Below are 23,158 nucleotides of genomic sequence, written 5' to 3'. Positions count from 1 at the left end.
GTTTGAGTTGCAAAGTTTCACTCAGAAGTACAAGATCAATTATCCAAGAAGCAACTTAAGAAAAAGATGTGTTTGGTTTTTCGTTAGGCCTTCAATTCCCCTTCGGTCAATACAAGCTTGGTTCTCGGCACATACGTTGACTCTTCAATGAAACTAGAATGTAGTTTCCTGATATGTTTTATATAGTCAACTACTAACTTGGAATCCATGATCTACATGTAAACTATATATACAACGCCAAAATATAGCCAACCAAAACAAAGATTTGAGATATTTTAGAAGGCTTGTGTTGTGTGCTACCATAGAAAGATCAAAAACCTCTATTCACCACAAGTTTGAGTATAAAAAGCAAATCTAAAGATAAAGTTCTTATTTCCTAATCAAGGTTGAAGCCACAAAGTATCATCACAATATAAATATTGTGGAGTCAAATTTTTAAGGTGATCCTTGAAGTCATAGATATGGTTCATGTGGAAGATTTCAAATTAGAAGAGCTCAAGTGGCTTGAGCAAATTGTGGGATCACATCTATAAGTGTCTACATACTGAGTAGCAATAAGGAATTTGGTTAAGTCTCAATTGCAATAATTCAATCCTAATATTGATATTTTCCTTGAGGTTAGGGTTAACCCCAGTAGTAGTTTTTTCTATTAATGTATTAATTTTGGGGAAATTATTTTGTAGTTTAATTTCAAAACTTAAAATTTTGAATTTACAGCTTGGTTAAAACATGCATGTAAGAAGCTAAACGTTGTTGATGCAGCAGGTTGGATGAAATATCCTTCAATGGTAATTGGTCATGACCAATCCTACTGAGAGCCATGAAAACCTTAAGCTAGAATTTTTAAGGGTTTGGGAAGGATCAAGATCCTCTAGAGTATAGGGTACTAGACAATGTAAAGTTCTTTAAATCGACACAATCCACTTAAAATAAAATGTTAAGGTTATGCTACATCATGAATACACTAACAAAAACTTAACAAAAGTAAAATTTTTCCATAAAAAGTTCAAAATCATTCACGATAAAACCAAAAAAGCAAAATTTGTACCTCTTTCTCCCTCCCTACCAATCTTCAATGAGAATCCATGGAAAATTCAGGCCACAAAAACAAATCCATTGTCGGCTGCCATCTCTAATCAAACTCTACGGCCAAACCCATCAATTCCAACCAAACTCCATAAACAAAATTGGCCATCAATAATGGATTCTATCGTCAAAGATCGGAAGTGGATGAAGAAAGGGGATTTTTTGGGTTTTTCTATGAATGATTTGAACTTTTTATATATGGGAAATATTACATTTTTTTAATTTTTCTATTAGTGGATTCATGATGTGGCATAAACTTAACTTTTTATTTTCAGTGGATAGTGAGAATTTAAAAAACTCTACATGGTAGTGTACCATAGGAACTTTAAAGGATTTTAATCCATTTGGGAACTCTCGATCAATTTGTGCATTACACATGCTAGTGTAGGAAGAAGAGCCAAGGTTGTTTTCATGATGAAGCTAAGCGTATCACATATGGATTTGGATAATCTGAGGTTGGGATTTCCAATTGGGTTAATACTTAATAGATTCATCTTTCGAGTGCAGGGCAAAGTGGAGGACTCATTGTTCTTTGCAAGTTTGAGTGTGAGAAGTGTCGATGGAGTATCATTCACATGAAACCAAAACCACGGGAGAAGTGTTGGTTCATATAGAAATGACTGATCAATAACTCCTTTCTATCAACTTAAGCTGTTAAGAGTTCAATTTGATTTTTTTTTTTTTTTTTTTTTTGGGAATTGACTGTATTTCTACTGTCCTTTAATTACTAATTTAATTCTTTTTACCAAAACAAAGAGTTGCTCATAACACATCCTCGTTTATTATCAAACTTTTTATCTAAAGAAAAAAAAGTAGATAGAGTTGTTGAATATATAAATCTATCTTGGTTGCTAGTCTCCCTTCTGCTTGACTGAAAACACCTTGTTAGCATCGAATGGTTATTAATCCAAGCCAAAATATTTACATAAATACTTTGACAATACATAGAGACTAATGGTGCTTATTTTTAAAACTTTATAAGCCAATAACGCTCATTTCAAACTTTCATAACTAATAGCACTCAATTTGTAATTAAATTATAAGCATTAACAATATATTTTCGGCAAAAATAAACATTAAAATAAAGAGTCAACTATCTAGACCTTAACCATGTTTTGAGGCTAACCAAGAAATGTCCATGCATAGATAGTAGCTTCAAGTCTTATACGTGTGAATAGGAAACCACGTGACAATTTAAACATTCTAAAAAGGTGGCCTCGGTGTATATATCCAAATTGAAAAGCATTGCATGTACGGCTAGGCTTCGACTTTTCCCCTGTACGGCTGTACTTGGGTTCAACTTCTTCCACCGTCTTGAAATTTTTGGAGTTTACAAATTAATATAACTTTCTGCCACTGTGTTGTACAGAAATGACCAATATCTCACATGTGCAGGTTGCAAAAGTCTTGGCCCTTACCGTGTTTAATGCTATTAATGACCACCGTAAGGTACAAGTAATTCACAATCGGATAAGCTTTCATGGACTTTTTTATTCATCATATCTCAACCAGTCGAGATCTCAATGACGTGCCATATCACCGCACCAAATAGTATAAATACCATGCCAAGGCCATTGGCAAAACACCAAATAATATTCCTATACAAGATTACAAGTTCAAAAACTACAAACCCCAGAGAGCAAATTCTTAGTCTTTTGTGAGCAATCCTTGAAAATGAAGTCGATGAGATTGATTGGAAGCCTTAGCTGCATAATGCTAGTGATGGCCATATCAGCAGTAGCTCAACCATCATCCTCACCCGCACCGGTGCTTGACAGTGCCGGACGTCCTCTTCAACGCGGTGTAGAATACTACATCAATCCTGCTATTACTGACAGTGGCGGTCGTTTCACCTTGATTAATCGAAATGGCTCATGCCCCTTTTATGTTGGGCAGGAAAATGTTTCAGGCCTAGAAGGTCTCCCTGTCATCTTCACACCTTTCGTGGAGGGAGAGACAGTGATTAGGGAGAATAGGGACTTCAGGGTTGCTTTCTCAGCGGCCACAATCTGTGTTCAGTCGACTGCATGGAAGTTAGGCGAGAAGGACCCCGAGACTAATAGGAGATTAATTGTCACCGGAGAAGACGAAGGCTCACGAAAAGCCAGAAATTACTTCCGGATAGGGAAAGCTAGTGTTGGAGGTGATATCTACCAGATTTCATGGTGTCCTACAGAAGTTTGTCCTATTTGTAAGTTTGACTGTGGTACTGTTGGTAACTTGGTTGAGAATGGAAAGAGGTTGTTAGCCTTGGATGGTAATGTGATTCCTGTTACCTTTGAGAGAAAGGCTTAAATTTATTAGTCTTCCTTATTGAAAGGTAGAGTAAATAAATGGAGTTAGCTCCTTCCAGTAATAAATAAATTAAGCATAGGCATGTGTTTTGTAACTCCTTTTGGGAAGTTGTGATTATATTTTAAACAAAGAAAAAAAAAAAGGTAAATTTTATGTTTTAGATCTCTCTCATGTATGTGCTTTCATTTGTGTTAACATAAATCTCTTATTTCTTTGGGCAAATATGAGTTGTTTTATGTTTACCACTCTTCATCCTTTATTCCTGTTACTTTTTTTTTTTTAATGAAAAATTCCATTAACCGAAAAAAGAAAATATATCTCTCATCCACACATCCCAAACAGCTTGAGGATAGGAATGATTACAACACAATAAGGACCTCAAAGGAAATGCAAATTTGGCATAACATGCACTATTCATTTTTTCATTTGCCTCTCTTCAAACCCAGCAGAAATTGCAGCATTCAAAAGGGCTTCTAAGCTCAGTTATATTTCTTAATTATCATACTTGAGACATGCTAAGGAACATCATAGCTAGGTACCAGCAATAAGAGCATCAAAACAGGGACGGAGCCACCATTAGACTTGGGGGGCAATGGCTCCCCAATTTTTTTTAAAAATATTATTATATATATATGTGTACTAATTTTAGCAATTTTGTTCTATAAAATTACATTTTGTTTTTGTTAAACAATATCATTGATTCTTTTAAGAGTAACACTATACTCACAAACTTTTTATAACATTTTTACAAACTGTTTTGGTTGCAAATTCTTATTGATTCGCATATGGGTTCACCACTCACATCATTTTTTTACTTACCAGTAACCACTTATCACATCAGTAATTTATAAAAAAAGCTTGTATCTATAGTATTTTCCTCATTTTAGTGACTATTAAAAAAAACAAAAAAAGATCTAAAACCTAAAACATAATATACAAGCCCCCCAAAAAAAAAAAAAAAAGATTCAACAACAAAAATTTCCAAAGGTAAAACTTAAAAAAATTAAGCTCAATTAACCAATTTTATCCAAAATAATTTTGTTCTTCCCCACCCAAAAAAAAAAAAAAAAAAAAAATCAGTAGCTAAGTAGTAGCTGAGTTAGAGGTTGAAATCGTTGCACACAACCAATAGTAAAGCTGCCTCCTTAACACAAAGTTTTGGCTCCATCCTTGCATCAAGACACGACTTTACATCTCCCTCCACAGTAGAGGTGGCAATGTTTCACCCAAGACATATACGACAGACATTTTTTAGGATAACGTTTTAATTTGAGTGTGTTCATGTCGAAGTGGGTCAATATGCTTTAACACGATTAATAAATAGGTCAATTCTGAGTTAACTTGCACAATTTACCAAAAAAGACCCAATATATATATAGAAAAATGTTATTTTTATCTATTATGAATTTTAAATCTAAATATAGTTAATTAATGAAAAGAATCTTGATGTTTATAATGAGTTCCAAATATATATACTACAATAATTAACTACAAGAAAAAAAGATTTATTGTAACAAAAATTTTTGTTTCAATAAACGCTTATTGCAATAATAAAATAAAAAAAAAAATTGTTGCCAATTTTTGCAATAAATTTCGTTGTGATAAGCTTTTGTTGCAATAAAAGAATTTTAATAATTTTTTTTAAAAATTTATTGCAACAAAATAAATCATTACTATAACTTATTGCAATACAATATAGTTAAATAATATTTGATAGCGAATGTTGCTCAATTAATGTGTTTGGTTTAGTACAAAGACAAATTTCATGACTTGTAATATTGTTTGAGTTGCAAAGTTTCACTCAGAAGTACAAGATCAATGGTCCAAGAAGCAACTTAAGAAAAAGATGTATTTGGTTTTTCGTTAGACCTTCAATTCCCCCTGGGTCAGTAGAAGCTTGGTTCTCGGCACACTCTTGTTGACTGCTCAGTCAAACTAGAATCTTAATTCTTGATATGTTTTTATATAGTCAACTACTAACTTGGAACCTATGATCTGCATGCTAAACTATTTATACAAGGTCACAATATGGCCAACCAAAACAAAGATTAGAGAGATTTTAGAAGGCTTGTATTGTGTGCAGCCATAGGAAGATCAAAAACCTCTATTCACCACAAATGTGAGTATAAAAAGTGAATCTAAAGACAAAGTTACTACATTGTACGATACGTATCGTATGATACTGACAACTATGATCACAATTAGCTACTTTCAACACGGCCACAAAGCACACTCCTTATTTCTATTGTCCTTTAATTACTAATTTAATTTTTTTTTACCAAAACAAAAAGTTGCTCATAACACATCCTTGTTTATTATTGAAAGTTCAAATAGTGTAAAAACACCCTTGAATGTTTAGACCCCCAATTTACAAATTAACTAATTCAAGTTTTATGTCAAACAACTAGTGTGCGGAAAATGAACAAAAGCTATAATATAGAATTGGAAAACTATCTAAGCCAAATTAAAATCACAACCCACAGCAGATAATAAAAGGCAAAGATAAAAGGAAAGGAAGATGCAAACACAAGGACAACACGCGATGTGTTATCGAAGAGGAAACCGAAGCCCTCGGCGTAAAACCTCTCCGCCGCCCTCCAAGTGGTAAACAATCCACTAGAAAATATAGTTGGGATACATGGACAACAATAGACCCTCCAAGCCTAATCTACCCAGTGCACCTAAGCCCTCCAAGCTTCTTACTCCAACGAGGTTGCGCCGAACCTTTTTCTTTTCTAGCTTCCTAGATTCCGCTACTTGACCATAATATCAACCAATGTAGATTGGTTCCTTCCTAACTGCTTCCCAGAATACCAAACAGCCCTTTCACAGTAATGGATATGGTGAGAAAAATGTTTTGATAAAATGCCTCTCAAACATTTAACAATGGAGAGGAAGAGAGTTGAGGAATTTGAAGAGACTCTTATGTAAAGATTGTAGATGAATCAATCTTGTTTTACTATAGGGTTTCTCTCTCAAAATTCTCTCTGGAAGCTCTCTTTCATTTGTGGGTATAAGGGGTATTTATACTGGGGTGAGAAGAGAATGTGAAATGTCAGGTTTTTCAAAATAGGGGTGGCTCGTGGCTTGGCCTCGCGACTTGACTGAGTCGCGAGATCCAGTCGCGAGATAACCGTAAGGCCAGTTGTCCTATTTTGTCCTGTAGTGCTCCAGCTAGCATGACTGTTCACTTTCTGGCATGCTTGGCACGTGTGCTGAATCTAGCGGCTTGCAGCCGCGAGTCTCTATTTTCTTGCACACTCTTGAACAATCAACACTCTATCTCACTTACTACCCTTACAACAAACCCACCTAAATACAGGGTTACTAAATGCTGAAATACAAGCAAATTTGGCACGGAATAAAGCCAACAAGATGGTTGATTAAATTCAACCTTACAATTATCAAACTTTTTATCTAAAGAAAAAAAAAAGTAGATAGAGTTGTTGAACATATAAATCCATCTTGGTTGCTAGTCTCCCTTCTGCTTTACTGAAAACATCTTGTTAGCATCGAATGGTTATTAATCCAAGCCAAAATATTTAGAAAAATACTTTGGTAATTAACGTAGGGACTAATAGTGCTCATTTTTAAAACTTTAGGAGCCAATAGCGCTTATTTCAAACTTTCAGAACTAATAGTGCTCAATATGTAAATATTAAGCATTAACAATGTGTTTTCACCAAAAATAAACATTAAAATAAAGAGTCAACTATCTAGACCTTAACCATGTTTTGAGGCTAAGAGCATCCACAATAGTAGTGCTAAAAAGCTAAAAAACTATTTTTAACACCACTATATATTAAAAAGAGTGCTACAGTAGTGAAGGTATAGGTATATTTTTTACCTACCTTGCTATAGTGCACAACTATATATGGTTGTGCACTGTAGCTAAGAGCTAAAAAAAAATATATATATATATATATATACATACTTTTTTGTTCTCCATCCGATTAAAATATTATTTGTTTGTTGATTTTTTTTTTTCTATTCTTTTTATCCAACCATGACTCAATCTCAACTCCTTCTGAACTCTCCAACATGTGTCTCAACTCCCTCAGAACTCTCACCTCTCTATCTCACTGCCATTGGCTTCAACATCACCTCTCTGTCTCACTACCGCCAACCTTAACGTCACCAGCCCACCACTGACCCACTATGTCGAAGTCCTAAGCTGACCCAAGCCCCATGCCTTCGACCCACGCCTCCACCCAGTCCTCCATCTCACCGTTCACCCAACGCCGACAAGCCTAGATTTCTCTAGATTTCGTGGGTTTCTCTAGATTTCTTGGGTTTCATCGTCGATCTAAGCTCTGGGTTTCTCTAGATTTCGTGGGTTTCTTTGGGTTTCGTTGTTGTTGGGTGGTTGTTCTTGGTTGGCAATGGTTGTGGATAGTGTCATTGATCAGTTTGTGGTGTTTTTTTTTTTTTTGGTAGTGTAATGTATTATTTTATTTTAGTAGAAATATTTTTTTATTGTGATATTTATATTATTTTATAGTGTTGAAAGTTAAAATTAATCCACTGCTACTGGATGTTTTGTAAAATGCATAGGTAAAATAGATAAAATAACTTTTTGTAGTACCAAATAACTAAAAAAAATAGCTTCACTGCTGCTGATACACTAACAAAAAAAATGTCCAAGCATAGATAGTAGCTTCAAGTCTTATATGTGTGAACAGATAACCAACTGACAATTCAAACATTCTAAAAAGGTGGCCTCGGTGTATATATCCAAATTGAAAGGCTGTGCATGTAAGGCTTGGCTTCGACTTTTACCCTGTACTTGGGCTCAACTTCTTCCGCCGTCTTAAAATCTTTGGAGTTTACAAATTAATATAGCTTTCTGCCCACTGTGTTGTACAGAAATGACCAATATCTCACATGTGCAGGTTGCAAAAGTCTTGGCCCTTACCGTGTTTAATGCTATTAATGACCACCGTAAGGTACAAGTAATTCACAATCGGATAAACTTTCATGGACTTTTTCATTCATCATATCTCAACCAGTCGAGATCTCAATGACGTGCCATATCACCGCACCAAATAGTATAAATACCATGCCAAGGCCATTGGCAAAACACCAAATAATATTCCTATACAAGATTACAAGTTCAAAAACTACAAACCCCAGAGAGCAAATTCTTAGTCTTTTGTGAGCAATCCTTGAAAATGAAGTCGATGAGATTGATTGGAAGCCTTAGCTGCATAATGCTAGTGATGGCCATATCAGCAGTAGCTCAACCATCATCCTCACCCGCACCGGTGCTTGACAGTGCCGGACGTCCTCTTCAACGTGGTGTAGAATACTACATCAATCCTGCTATTACTGACAGTGGCGGTCGTTTCACCTTGATTAATCGAAATGGCTCATGCCCCTTTTATGTTGGGCAGGAAAATGGTTCAGGCTTAGAAGGTCTCCCTGTCATCTTCACACCTTTCGTGGAGGGAGAGACAGTGATTAGGGAGAATAGGGACTTCAGGGTTGCTTTCTCAGCGGCCACAATCTGTGTTCAGTCAACTGCATGGAAGTTAGGCGAGAAGGACCCCGAGTCTAATAGGAGATTAATTGTCACTGGAGAAGACCAAAGCTCACGAAGAACCGCAAATTACTTCCGGATAGAGAAAGCTAGTGTTGGAGGTGATATCTACCAGATTTCGTGGTGTCCTACAGATGTTTGTCCTACTTGTAGGTTTGACTGTGGTACTGCTGGTAACTTGGTTGAGAATGGAAAGAGGCTGTTAGCCTTGGATGGTAATGTGATTCCAGTTACCTTTGAGAGGAAGGCTTAAGTTTATTAGTCCTCCTTATTATTGAAAGGTAGAGTAAATAAATGGAGTTAGCTCCTTCCAATATTAAATAAAGGGTAGGCATATGTTTTATAACTCCTTCGGGAAGTTGTGATTATATTTTCAACAAAGAATAAAAAGGTAAATGCTATGTTTTAGATCTCTCTCCCTCATGTATGTGTATTCATTTGTGTTAACATAAATCTCTTATTTCTGTGGGCAAAGATGAGTTGTTTTATATTTCCATTCTTCATTTTTTTTTTATTCCTGTTACCTTTTTTTTTTTAATGAAAAATTCCGTTAACCAGAAAAAGAAATTATATCTCTCATCAACACATCCCAAACAGCTTGAGGATAGGACTGATTATAACACAATAAGGACGTTAAAGGAAATGCAAATTTGGCATAATTAACCTGCACTATTCATTTTTTTCATTTGCCTCTCTTCAAACCCTGCAGAAATTGCAGCATTCAAAAGAGCTTCTAAGCTCAGTTATATTACTTAATTTTCATACTTGATACATGCTAAAAAACATAATAGCTAGGTAATAAGAGCATCAAAACATGACTTCGCATCTCCCTCCACAGTAGTGGTGGCAACATTTCACCCGACACAAATACGCCACAAATTTTTTAGGATCAATGTTTAATGCAATTGTGTTTATGTCGAAGTGAGTCGATATGTTTTAATACAATCAATAAATAGGTCAATTCTGAGTTAACTTGTATAATCCACAATTTACCAAAAATGACCCAATTTATATAAATAAATGTTATTTTTATCTATCATAAATTTTAAATCTAAATATAATTAATTAATTAAATAATTTTGATGTTTATATTGAGTTTCAAATATAAATACTTCAAAAATTAACTACAAGAAAAAAGATTTATTGTAACAAAATTTTTTGTTGCAATAAAAAAAATTTGTTCCCAACTATTGCAATAAGCTTTTGTTGCATTAAAAGATTTTTAATAATTTTTTAAATAAGGTTATTGCAACAAAATAAATCATTGCTATAACTTATTGCAACACAGTTAAATAATTTTTTATAGCGAATGTTGTTCAATTAATGTGTTTGGTTAGTACAAAGACAAATTTCCTAACTTGTAATATTGTTTGATTGCAAAGTTTCACTCAGAAGTACAAGATCAATTATCCAAGAAGCAACTTAAGAAAAAGATGTGTTGGGTTTTTCATTAGGCCTTCAATTCCCCTTCAGTCAATACAAGCTTTGTTCTCAGCACACTCGTTGATTGTTCGATCAAAGTAGAATGTAGATTCCCGATATGTTTTATATAGTCAACTACTAACTTGGAACCCATGATCTACATGCTAAACTATATATACAAGGTCACAATATAGCCAACCAAAACAAAGATTTGAGAGATTTTAGAAGGCTTGTGTTGTGTGCTACCATAGAATGATCAAAAACCTTTGTTCACCACAAGTGTGAGTGTAAAAAGCAAATCTAAAGACAAAGTTCTTATTTCCTAATCAAGGTTGAAGCCACAAAGTATCATCACAATATAATTATTGTGGAGTCAAATTTTTAAGGTGATCCTTGAAGTCATAGATATGGTTTGTGTGGAAGATTTCAAATTAGAAGAGCTCAAGTGGCTTAGAGCAAATTGTGGGATCACATCTATAAGTATCTACATACTGAGTAGCAATAAGGAATTTGGTTAAGTCTCAATTGTAATAATTCAATCCTAATATTGATATTTTCCTTGAGATTAGGGTTAACCCAAGCAGTAGTTTTTTCTATTAATGTATTAATTTTGGGAAAATTATTTTGTAGTTTAATTTTAAAACTTGAAATTTTGTATTTACAGCTTGGTTAAAACATGCAGGTAAGAAGCTAAACGTTGTAGATGTAGCAGGTTGGATGAAATACACTTCAATGGTAATTGGTCATGACCAATCCTACTGAGAGCCATGAAAACCTTAAGTTAGAATTTTTAGGGGTTTGGGAAGGATCAAGATCCTCTAGAGTTTCTATAGGGTACTAGACAATGTAATGTTCTTTAAATCCACACCATCCACTTAAAATAAAATGTTGAGGTTATGCTACATCATGAATACACTAACAAAAACTTAACAAAAGCAAAATTTTTCAATAAAAAGTTCGAAGTCATTCACAATAAAACCAAAAAAGAGAAATTTGTGCCTCTTTCTCCCTCCCTACCAATCTTCAATGAGAATCAATGGAAATTTCAGGCCACAAAAACAAATCCATTGTCGGCTGCCATCTTTAATCAAACTCTACGGCCAAACCCATCAACTCCAACCAGACTCCATAAACAAAATTGGCCATCAATAATGGATTCTATCGTCAAAGATCGGAAGTGGATGAAGAAAGGGGATTTTTTAGGTTTTACTGTGAATGATTTGAACTTTTTATATACTGGAAATATTACATTTTTTTAATGTTTCTATTAGTGGTTTCATGATGTGCCATAAACTTAACCTTTTATTTTAAGTGGATAGTGAGAATTTAAATAGCTCTACATGGTAGAGTACTCTAGGAACTTTAAAGGATTTTAATCCGTTTGGGAACTCTCGATCAGTTTGTGCATTACAGATGCTAGTGTAGGAAGAAGAGCCAAGGTTGTTTTCCTGATAAAGCTAAGCATATCACATATGGATTTGGACAAACTGCGGTTGCGATTTCCAATTGGGTTAATACTTAATAGTTTCATCTTTCAAGTGCAAGGTGATGGTAATGCAAAATGTCATATTTTTCTCCTTTAATATTTAGTCTTTTATATTTATTTGGTGCCTAAATGTACTCATTATTCTTATATTTTGATTTAGGATGCAAATGGAGACATTAAGTGCAAAACGTAGCTAATTGGGTGATTCTAGACAGCTTTGACATTGTTTCGTAATCTAGGCATAACTCTCTCATCTGAGCTCTGATTGAGATGATTCAAGATGCTATGGAATGGAAAGACAAAGCTATACAACTTTCATGTTTTGAGTTTTGAGAGATACAGGCTGAATCAAGGTCGAAATTGGGCTTGAAGTTGCTGCACCTGCACTGCTGACGTTCTAGAATGTTCTTTTGCCTGCAATTCTAATACGCAGATCTAATGCGTTTTTTTTTTTGGAAGGTTCCAGATCGCACGAAAATTCTAGCTGAAAAACACCACTTTCCTAGTTATAGTAGGATTTTGTTTTATTTTTAATATGTTTCCTTAATTAGTCAGATTTGGATATTGTTATTTAGAATATTTTTAGGAGATTTTGTAGGCTTGGGAAAGAGGGAATTAACGTGTAAAAGGGGGAGGAGAAATTAGAATTGGACACACATGCCTCTCTCTCTCCCCTCTTCTCTGATTTTCTCCTTTGAGTTTTCATCATGGCCCTACGTGGCTAAACTTTTATACTTGGTTGAAGGAAACTGAAGCCTCGGAATCAATAAAACTGTGAGATCTAATTTGTTTTTATTGTTCAATTTATGCTTTGAATATCGAATGTTCTTCTATGCCTATTTTCATGATTGTTTTGTTTAATTACTATGAGGCTTACTAGTTTATTATTCATTGCAATCTACTGTTAGGTTAGATATCAAATCCGTAATTGTTTGGTCTCTCTAACTTTTGAAGCAACCAAGATTTAATGATTTGCTGCGTTAGAAATTATTAGATCTTAAGAAGAATGCTCGACTAAATTAAATACAACTGCCTGTGTTTGTGTTGTTTAATTTCATTGATCTCTCTAATTCTTAAGGCTGCTACTAGATTAAACCTTTAGTGCTTGTCTTGGGTTGTTTAGTAGTTAGGATTAATTAGATCGCTTGTTTTCTAATTAACTACGACTAAGGAGAGATAGGAAAATAGTTCCAATGGTGAATATTCAAAGTGTGAATTGATATATACTTGCATCGATGATCAGTTGTAAAATTTCGATGGTGGATGTTGACTTAGACCAAGGTTTGTTCTTTTGATTGATTTCGATATTTTAATTTGAGTTGTTCCTTAGTGTTTTTTTTTCTTAAAATTGTTTTCATTATACTCAAACCTCACCCCTCCTTGTTCACGTAGCACAAAACTAGGCTAGATACTCTCTGTGGGAACGATCCTTGCTCGCACTATTACATATATTTTTAGGAGTATAGGTTTTATTTTTAGTTGTCTGCGACAGCACACCACAAGGCAAAGTGGAGGACTCACTGTTCTTTGCAAGTCTGAGTGTGAGAAGTGTCGATGGTATATCATTCGCATGAAACCAAACCACGGGAGAAGTGTTGGTTTACATAGAAATAATTGATCAATAACTCCTTTCTATCAACTTAAGCTGTAATTAAGAGCTCGATTTATTTATTTATTTATTTATTTATTTTTGGAATTGGCTGTATTTCTACTATCCTTTATTTACCAATTTAATTTTTTTTACCAAAACAAAGAGTTGCTCATAACACATCCTCGTTTATTATCAAACTTTTTATCTAAAGAAGAAAAAAGTAGATAGAGTTGTTGAATATATAAATCTATCTTGGCTGCTAGTCTCCCTTTTGCTTGACAGAAAACATCTTGTTAGCCTCAAATTGTTATTAATCCACACCAAAATATTTACATAAATACTTTGGTAATATATAGGGATTAATAGTGCTTATTTTTAAAACTTTATGAGCTAATAGCGCTCATTTCAAACTTCCAGAACTAATTGCACTCAATTTGTAAATATTAAGCATTGACAATATATTTTCACCAAAAATAAACATTAAAATAAAGAGTCAACTATCTAGACCTTAACCATGTTTTGAGGCTAACCAAGAAATGTCCATGCATAGATAGTAGCTTCAAGTCTTATGTGTGAATAGGTAACCAAGTGACAATTCAAACATTCTAAAAAGGTGGCCTCGGTGTATATATCCAAATTGAAAAGCTTTGCATGTACGGCTAGGCTTCGACTTTTCCCCTGTACGGCTGTACTTGGGTTCAACTTCTTCTACCGTCTTAAAATCTTTGGAGTTTACAAATTAATATAACTTTCTGCCCACTGTGTCGTACAGAAATGACCAATATCTCACATGTGCAGGTTGCAAAAGCCTTGGCCCTTACCGTGTTTAATACTATTAATGACAACCGTAAGGTACAAGTAATTCTCAATGGGATAAGTTTTCATGGACTTTTTTATTCATCATATCTCAACGAGTGGAGATCTCAATGACGTGCCATATATCGCCGAACCAAATAGTATAAATACCATGCCAAGGCCATTGGCAAAACACCAAATAATATTCCTATACAAGATTACAAGTTCAAAAACTACAAACCCCAGAGAGCAAATTCTTAGTTTTATGTGAGCAATCCTTGAAAATGAAGTCGATGAGATTGATTGGAAGCCTTAGCTGCATAATGCTAGTGATGGCCATATCAGCAGTAGCTCAACCATCATCCTCACCCGCACCGGTGCTTGACAGTGCCGGACGTCCTCTTCAACGTGGTGTAGAATACTACATCAATCCTGCTATTACTGACAGTGGCGGTCGTTTCACCTTGATTAATCGAAATGGCTCATGCCCCTTTTATGTTGGGCAGGAAAATGTTTCAGGCTTAGAAGGTCTCCCTGTCATCTTCACACCTTTCGTGGAGGGAGAGACAGTGATTAGGGAGAATAGGGACTTCAGGGTTGCTTTCTCAGCGGCCACAATCTGTGTTCAGTCGACTGCATGGAAGTTAGGCGAGAAGGACCCCGAGACTAATAGGAGATTAATTGTCACCGGAGAAGACGAAGGCTCACGAAAAGCCAGAAATTACTTCCGGATAGGGAAAGCTAGTGTTGGAGGTGATATCTACCAGATTTCATGGTGTCCTACAGAAGTTTGTCCTATTTGTAAGTTTGACTGTGGTACTGTTGGTAACTTGGTTGAGAATGGAAAGAGGTTGTTAGCCTTTGATGGTAATGTGATTCCTGTTACCTTTGAGAGGAAGGCTTAAATTTATTAGTCTTCCTTATTGAAAGGTAAGAGTAAATAAATGGAGTTAGCTCCTTCCAATAATAAATAAATTAAGCTAGGCATGTGTTTTGTAACTTTTGGGAAGTTGTGATTATATTTTCAACAAAGAAAAAAAAGGTAAATTTTATGTTTTAGATCTCTCTCATATACGTGCATTCTTTTGTGTTAACATAAATCTCTTATTTCTGTGGGCAAAGATGAGTTGTTTTATGTTTACCATTCTTCATCCTTTATTGCTTTTTTTTTTTTTTTTTTAAATGAAAAATTCCATTAACCGAAAAAGAAAATATATCTCTCATCCACACATCCCAAACAGCTTGAGGATAGGACTCAGGACTGATTACAACACAGTAAGGACCTCAAAGGAAATGCAAATTTGCATAACATGCACTGTTCTTTTTTCTTTTTTTTTCACTTGCCTCTCTTCAAACCCAGCTAGCAGAATTTGCAGCATTCATAAGAGCTTCTAAGCTCGGTTATATTTCTTATCATACTTGATACATGCTAAAGAACATAATAGCTAGGTACCAGCAATAAGAGCATCTAAACATGACGTTGCTTCTCCCTCCACGGTAGAGGTGGCAACATTTCACCCAGCACAAATACGGCACAAATTTTTTAGGATCAATGTTTTATGTAAATGTGTTCATGTAACACGATTAATAGATAGGTCAATTTTAAGTTAACTTGCTTAATCCACAATTAAACAAAAATGACCCAATTTATATAAATAAATGTTATCTTTATCTATCATAAATTTTAAATCTAAATATAGTTAATTAATTAAAAGAATTTTGATGTTTTTATTGAATTTCAAATATATATATATATATATATATATATATATAGACGCACACTACAATAATTAACTACAAGAGAAAAGATTTATTGCAACTAAAAGTTTTGTTGCAATAAACGCTTATATACTACAGGAAAACCTTAAGTTAGAATTCTTAGGGGTTTGGGAAGGATTAAGATCCTCTAGAATTTTTAGGGTACTCTACAATGTAAAGTTCTTTAAATCTTCACCACTCACTTAAAATGAAATGTTAAGATTATGCTACATCATGAATCTACTAACAAAAATAAAATTTTCCCTAAAAAGTTCAAAATCATTCATTATAAAACCAAAAAGGCAAAATTTGTCCCTCTTTCTCTTTTCCTGCTAATCTTTAGAGAGAATCCATGGAAAATCTATTGTCGGCTACCATCTCTCATCAAACACTACTGCCAAACCCATCAACTCCAACCAAACTCCATAAACAAAATCAACCATCAATAATGGATTTGATCGCCGAAGATCGGAAGTGGAAGAAGGAAGGGGAATTTTAGGGTTTTACAATGAATGATTTGAACTTTTTATGAGAAATCATTTTTTTTTTTAATGTTCCTAATAGTGGATTCATGATGTGGCATAATCTTAACCTTTTATTTTAAGTGGATGGTAAGAATTTAAAGAACTCTACATAGTAGAACACCTAAAGAACTTTAAAGGATCTTAATCTATTTGGAAACTCTCGATCAGTTTGTGCATTACACATGCTAGTGTAGGAAGAAGAGCCCAATGTTGTTTTCCTAATGAAGCTATCACATATGGATTTGGACTTACAAACTGAGGTTGGGATTTCCAAATGGGTTAATACTTGATAGTTTCGACTTTTGAGTGCAAGGCAAACTGGAGGACTCACTGTTCTTTGGAAGTCTGAGTGTGAGTTATGAATATCGAGTTCCTCCATGCACCATACAGTGGGGGTAGTTAGACCTTTGAACTGACTAAAGGGATAATAACAGACTGAAGACACGACAAATTAGATTTACTCAAAACACTATCAGTGCAAAATGATCTTTTCTTGAGTTTACATAGGAGAGTTCGTTAAGATCCTAACAATATGAGAGAAGTGTGGCCAACACGAAAGGTCCTAGACTCAAATTGAGAGTTTTCCGGAAGTAGTGAATTGCTGTGCTTCATGGGATTTGGGTTTCCTTGATTTTTTTTTTTTTTTTTTTTTTTTTTGGAGGGGAAAAAAAAAAAAAAAACACTTAACGTATTATAATAATATTTTCATACTTATAGACATTACTAGCCTCATCACACATGCTTTGCGGGTGCGATGACGCTTTTTTTTTTTTTTTTTAATTATGGATAATTGTCATAATTGTCCCCTTTTTTTTTGAATAAGTTTTTTTTCGAAAACATAAATTAATAGGAGAGTGTCATATTTTGTAGGAATTTTAAGTGGAGTTGGAGATATATTTTTATTAGGTTGTCTTCAAGTTTTTTTTCCCTATTAAACGCAAGATTTAGGGGTATTTTTGAATCATATAAAAGTCCAATTCAAAGAAGGGAATCCTCTTATATATAATATAGATATGGAGAAAACATATGGTACATAATGTAAGGAGAAAGAAAATATAAAGACAATAAAAACATCCACCTAAGTTAACCACAATCTTGGTCCGTTTGGTTGGAGGGATGGAAAAGTGGGAAGACAGAAAATGGTGAGAGGATGAAAAAGTGGAAGGACAGAAAAGATTTTAATTTCCCTTATTTTTGTTTGGTTGGGAGTGGATAAATGGAAGGATGGAAAAAGTGATTTTGTATAAATTTAGGCATATACCCCTGTTAAAAAATGATGCCCAATTAAAACAAAAAAAGATAAACAAAAAAAAAAAAATCAATCACCTAAATTTATTAAAAAATAAAAATCATGTCCATTAAAAAAAAATCACATCTAACAAAATAAAAAACCAAAAGAAAGCAAAAGAAAAAAAAAATTATTGGAGAAGCCTGCCCAGTAAATCAAAAGAAAAAAGAAGAAGAGGCAGGCAACGTCCAAGAGGAAAATAAGAAAAAAAAAGTGTGAAAAAAAGCATCATGGATGAAGCCCATGTGCAACTACACATGGGCATTTTCGTCCAAAAATGATGCCTAATTTTTCCCTTCAGTTTTCTCTCTATTTTAGAGAGATAACACCTAGACCCCCACCATTTATATTCCTTCATCCCCACCCAACCAAACACACTTCAAAAAAGTTTTCCTTCTCATTTTCTCTCCAAAGTTTTCCATTTACTCTATTTCACCTCCAAACAAACACACCCTAAGGTTTATGTCCATTTCATCCATTTTAAAGTTTATATTTTATTTTTTGGATCTAATAATGTATAAAATACTATATCATCATATCATGTTTAAAACTTTAAATGATATGGCAACTAGTACACCTTTAAAATTTTTAAAATTAATTTGAACCATAAAATCGATGAAAATGATAAAACTTGAAATGGAGTAGATTTTACTAACTTTTATTACATTTCTTTTGTAAATTAAGTCACCCGCCCAAACGAGATCAAATATGGAATATTATTTGGATAATGGTACTCCAACCAACGTGCAATGAGTATTTGATATGATATATAACTAGTACTCAGCAAATAATAGAATTTGAATCTCACAGTCTCCAATCCTTAATTGATTGCTATACTTTAACATTGATTGCCACAACGTGGTGGCACTTACTAGTAACTCATCCTATCCTTAACTTTATGCCTTTCCCTTTTCATTCTTTGCAATATTTAATTCAAATTAAAATACACAATGGAACTTAACTTTTCCATCTTACAATTCTCCAAACGACTGTTAATTTAGGTTATTAGAATTTGTTCCATACATTGAATTCATCAATTTCCTCGCAATGTCACATTGATTAGGTCAAGTGGTGAGATTACAAAATATCTGCATCTTTGCGAAGATCGTACTAACAATTAAAACTATCAATTAATTAATTGATTGATAATACGCCATTTCCAACATCTTTTCACCGAGTGCAACAATTTCGACTACAAATATAATTTGTCAAGACTAAAAGAAGAAATTATATAGTATCTAAAAAATAAAAAGTAAAAATCATGACCATGCATGTAGCATGCTATATATATACTAATATACGTGCCCTAATCAAAGATTTAATCCTTGTTCATTTTTTAAATAAACATCAATGGCCAAGCCACACGTAAACTATAGGGAGACGATGCATAAGGATTTAATGCATCCCCAAATAAATATTTAATCCCTTTTCATAAATAACTACTAATATCCTTTTTTTATATAAAAATTATTATTAGGAAACTTTAAAGCTATTTTCAAATAATTTTAGCACAAAACTATTGAAACAAGAATTTGAGGAGGTTATTATCTCATATATTTATTGACGATTTACATCTATAACATATATAAAATCAAAACATTTTGACTTTGGCTTGACCTCTTATTATTTTGCCACATAAAACTGAGACTTCACAATTTTTCACATCTTTATTGAAATATATATATATATATATATTTTTTTTTAATTGAATTAAAATTTATTAGGATTTCTATAAAACCTCCTATATTTGTACATCCTATATTCATGTCAATTCATTTTCTTTTTAAATGGAATCATATATAATTAATATATAAATAAAATTATAATAAATGTTTATTAAGAATTATAATTGTTGGGTTCTAAGACTTTAGGTTTAAATGTATTATAACTTCAATTTGTAATGTTTGGCAAACCATGATCAAAATATTTTAGTCTTGTTTAGACTTGCTCAAAGTATTTGTTTTTTATGTAAAGTTGGAATTGAGTTATTGCATAATTTATTGTGCAATTTTGTCTGGCTCGATCGATCGAGAATTAAACTCGATCGATCAAAAGTCGTGCAGATTGTTTTTCTGCAGAAATTTCCAACTCAGTCCAAGCCTGTTTGACGTGTAAGTTTTATGTTTTGTCTTAAGTATAAAAGGAAAAACCCTAGCCATGTTTTGAAGATGCTCCTTATACTGTGTGTGTGAATCTTTTGTGAGATCAAGAGGTGTTTACCTTCACACATACTTAGGGTTTCCAAGTTTCAAGATTATGTCAAGAACTTGGTGATCGATTCAGTTGCTGCATTAAGAGCTTAAAGATACACAAGCGGGTGTGCTTGTACTTGCTGGGAATTCAAGAAAGAAGTAGTCTGTGGACTCGGAACTGTCACGTGGTTGTGGTAGTAAGTTTCCTACTCGAGGTAGCAATAGGATGTTAATGGTCTAAGTCTCTATTGTGTAAATTTCAATTCTTTCATAGTGAATTCAGTTTTACCTTGAGGATATTTAGGTTAAATCCTCCTCAGATTTTTTACCGGTTTGGTTTTCCTGGGTTATCATATTGTTGTGTTCTTTATTTTCCGTACTTTACAATAATATGATATTTGTGTTAACCTAGACTTGATAATTTGGCTAAGTAATCACTTGGCTAATTACCTAGGTTATTTTGGTTGTATTTTAAAGGGTCTAAAAATATACAATAATAATTATCACAACAGATTCCCATTAATAACTATCATACTTATAATTTTATATTTAAAAAATATTAATAATAAAGTAGAAGAATTATTTTATAAAACTCATATATGTAAGTTATTGACTAATTTTTACCTAAAATTTTTCAACATTAAAAATAGAAAAGGTGAAACATACCATCATTAATAGAAATCTCTTTTTTACCCCATATTATTTAGGCTTATCTTCACATATTTTCAAAAAGAGCACAGGGTATTGTCCTACAAATAGTTATTATATAATATACTATACAATAAATAGAAATCATGGTTGAGTTTAATGGCTATATTCTCTTCGTGACAAGACTCTATCCTCATATTAATTATTAGGAATCTATTACTAATAATTTACTCTACGTAAAACTCTATTACCTAAGTTTGAAAAAAATTAAAAATTTACTTCAATGAAAATTCTATTATCAAAAATTAAGTAATTTAAAATAAAAACTATACACCATATTTACACCTAGTGGATTAAAAATGTGTCTTACACATTGTAAATTTAATGTGTTTCTATCGTATGTAGATTAATGAAAGTATTTAAATAACATAATTAAAATTTAATTATATAATAATATAATTAAAATTTAATTATATACATACACACATATAAAATGAACTATAGTTATGAAGTTTCACTTAAAGTAAACTATGTTAATAATTTCGATACACTTATAATGAGTCAAATGGCGAAATGAAGATGTACAACTTGTAATCCTTACATGAACCATATAGTGCTAGTACTGTGTGTAAGACCCAACTTTTATTATTAAAAAAAAAATATAATAGATTATAAAATAATATTAAATAAATATTGAAACTTCTTTTAAAGTTTTAGAACTCTTAGTGGTAGAATTTTAATCAGAGTATTTTTTTTTTTTTTTTTTAGCAATAGAGCTTCACCTAGAACAACTACTTTAATTTAATGTGCTTCAAGTGTGCTACATGACATAGACGAAGAATGAGAAAAATAATCATATTTTTTTTTTAATAATTCAATAGGTAAAACAATAAGAGAGAGATTGGAACTATAGTATTTCTAATAAAGGAGAGTAGATAATGTCTTAAGTTACAAGACTCTTGGTAAGTATAATATATGATCGAGAGAGATTTAGTTGGGCTTTTCCAAGATGAACTCTATCTTAGCTTGGCCATTGATAAACATGAGACCGACCTAGTGGGATTCTTAGATATTGATTATGACTAAATGTCCCTAGTATATGCTGCTTCTTTATTATTAGTCCTTTTGTAACAAGAGCACTTTTCACAGTTCAACGACTATGATGAACGGTATGTTAGTAGTCGTCCTATATATAGAGGGCAGACTCCAGCTCTCTCAAAACCAAGAGAAAGTTCTAAGAAGTAATTTACAAGGAAGTAGACATGGCGTGATATTGATCGGGCTCATCTTCACGGTCACATCGAAAGCTCTAAGATGGGCCTGAACCAATATCACTCTTGTATGCTTCTTTGCATATATAGCCTGAACCATCAGCAGCAGCTTATGCTTGATCACGGTAACTCAAAGTGTCTCTCTCTTGCAAATTTCTTTCTCTTTGTTTATTTTCATATGCTCCTATATTGTGGCTTTGAAAAATTTTGGTGCTTGCTTTTAAGGAAATGTAGAGCAGTAAAATCATAGCCAAAAAACCTTATATACTCATCTTGTACAAACAGGCATTATGATTTTTTTCATACTTATTATTTACGATCAAAAGTAGCAAATTAGTACACTAATTAGTAGTTTTTGGTTTATATATATATATATATATACAAGATAGAATTCTACTTTAGTTTAATTTAAGTATATATGTGTGTGAAACTCCTTTCTGGAAACTTGAATCTCGACTCTTACCCCCCACACCCCACAAGCACTTATACTTGTGGAGTGACCATCACACCAAGAGTTTGCGGTAGTATTAGTTTTTGGTTACTTTTTTTGAAAGGAAAAAAAAAAATAACCAAAAACTACTACTACCGCACACCCTAATTAGTAGCAAATTCCCACTTATTATCCCCCTTCAAAGTTTTTGGTCATTAATGCTCTAATTAATTAGTAGTCATGGTAATTGATTAGTACTAACTAGTAAATTAACCTAGCTATATGACAGTATAAAAGAAATCTTTGAATCGAGTCTCTACCATGCCCTAGAAATTACATCTACGTCGATGTTATATCATTAATGGGAGCAAACCACGTGGAAAGTTTTAATATACACCTTTTTATCTATAAAAAATAGATAAAAGTGTTGTTGAACGTATATAATATAAGAGAGATGTTACGTCTACAACATTTTTATAACATTTTTACAATAAATCACAGGTGGTTAGTTGTTATTGGTTCAAATTTCAAACTAATGCAAAGATTACTTTTTTGCCCCAACAATAACAACTAGTAACAACTTGCCATTTAGGATTTGTTGTAAAAATATTGTAGACATATCATTTCTCATAATATAATATATCTCCATCTTGGTTTCTACTTTCTAGTCCCCTACTGCTTGACAGAAATGAGAATGGCAGCTGTTATCATCATATGGTTATTAATCCAAAGTACCACCTCAAGCCAAAATCTGTAGATAAATACTTTGGTAATTACTGCTATTATGCCGTCTTTTTTGTGCTTACATAAATGTAGTTTTCCTTATGCAGACT

The 23,158-nt window shown here is 33.1% G+C and overlaps 3 protein-coding genes across 3 annotated transcripts; all 3 read left to right on the top strand.

The window, feature by feature from the left end:
* The first annotated feature begins 2,668 nt into the window (after window positions 1-2,668).
* On the top strand, window positions 2,669-3,541 carry LOC115960627 (kunitz trypsin inhibitor 5-like). Its single transcript, XM_031079562.1, has one exon. It carries the CDS (start codon window positions 2,761-2,763, stop codon window positions 3,379-3,381), a length of 621 nt encoding a protein of 206 aa, XP_030935422.1. The 5' UTR covers window positions 2,669-2,760; the 3' UTR covers window positions 3,382-3,541.
* A 4,916-nt stretch (window positions 3,542-8,457) lies between these two features.
* On the top strand, window positions 8,458-9,335 carry LOC115960694 (alpha-amylase/subtilisin inhibitor-like). Its single transcript, XM_031079665.1, has one exon. It carries the CDS (start codon window positions 8,553-8,555, stop codon window positions 9,171-9,173), a length of 621 nt encoding a protein of 206 aa, XP_030935525.1. The 5' UTR covers window positions 8,458-8,552; the 3' UTR covers window positions 9,174-9,335.
* Window positions 9,336-14,406: 5,071 nt separating this feature from the next.
* LOC115960733 (kunitz trypsin inhibitor 5-like) lies at window positions 14,407-15,273 on the top strand. The gene has a single exon (XM_031079714.1). It carries the CDS (start codon window positions 14,499-14,501, stop codon window positions 15,117-15,119), a length of 621 nt encoding a protein of 206 aa, XP_030935574.1. The 5' UTR covers window positions 14,407-14,498; the 3' UTR covers window positions 15,120-15,273.
* Window positions 15,274-23,158: the final 7,885 nt, after the last annotated feature.

Source organism: Quercus lobata, chromosome 9 (assembly GCF_001633185.2).
Source record: "Quercus lobata isolate SW786 chromosome 9, ValleyOak3.0 Primary Assembly, whole genome shotgun sequence".
In the NCBI taxonomy this organism is placed as follows: Eukaryota; Viridiplantae; Streptophyta; class Magnoliopsida; order Fagales; family Fagaceae; genus Quercus; species Quercus lobata.
Note: the sequence above shows the minus strand (reverse complement) of the source record. Positions and strands in the feature narration are given on the sequence as shown.

Coding starts and splice junctions, on each gene's coding strand:
- LOC115960627 (XM_031079562.1), top strand. CDS start 2,761: ATGAAGTCGATGAGATTGATTGGAAGCCTTAGCTGCATAATGCTAGTG.
- LOC115960694 (XM_031079665.1), top strand. CDS start 8,553: ATGAAGTCGATGAGATTGATTGGAAGCCTTAGCTGCATAATGCTAGTG.
- LOC115960733 (XM_031079714.1), top strand. CDS start 14,499: ATGAAGTCGATGAGATTGATTGGAAGCCTTAGCTGCATAATGCTAGTG.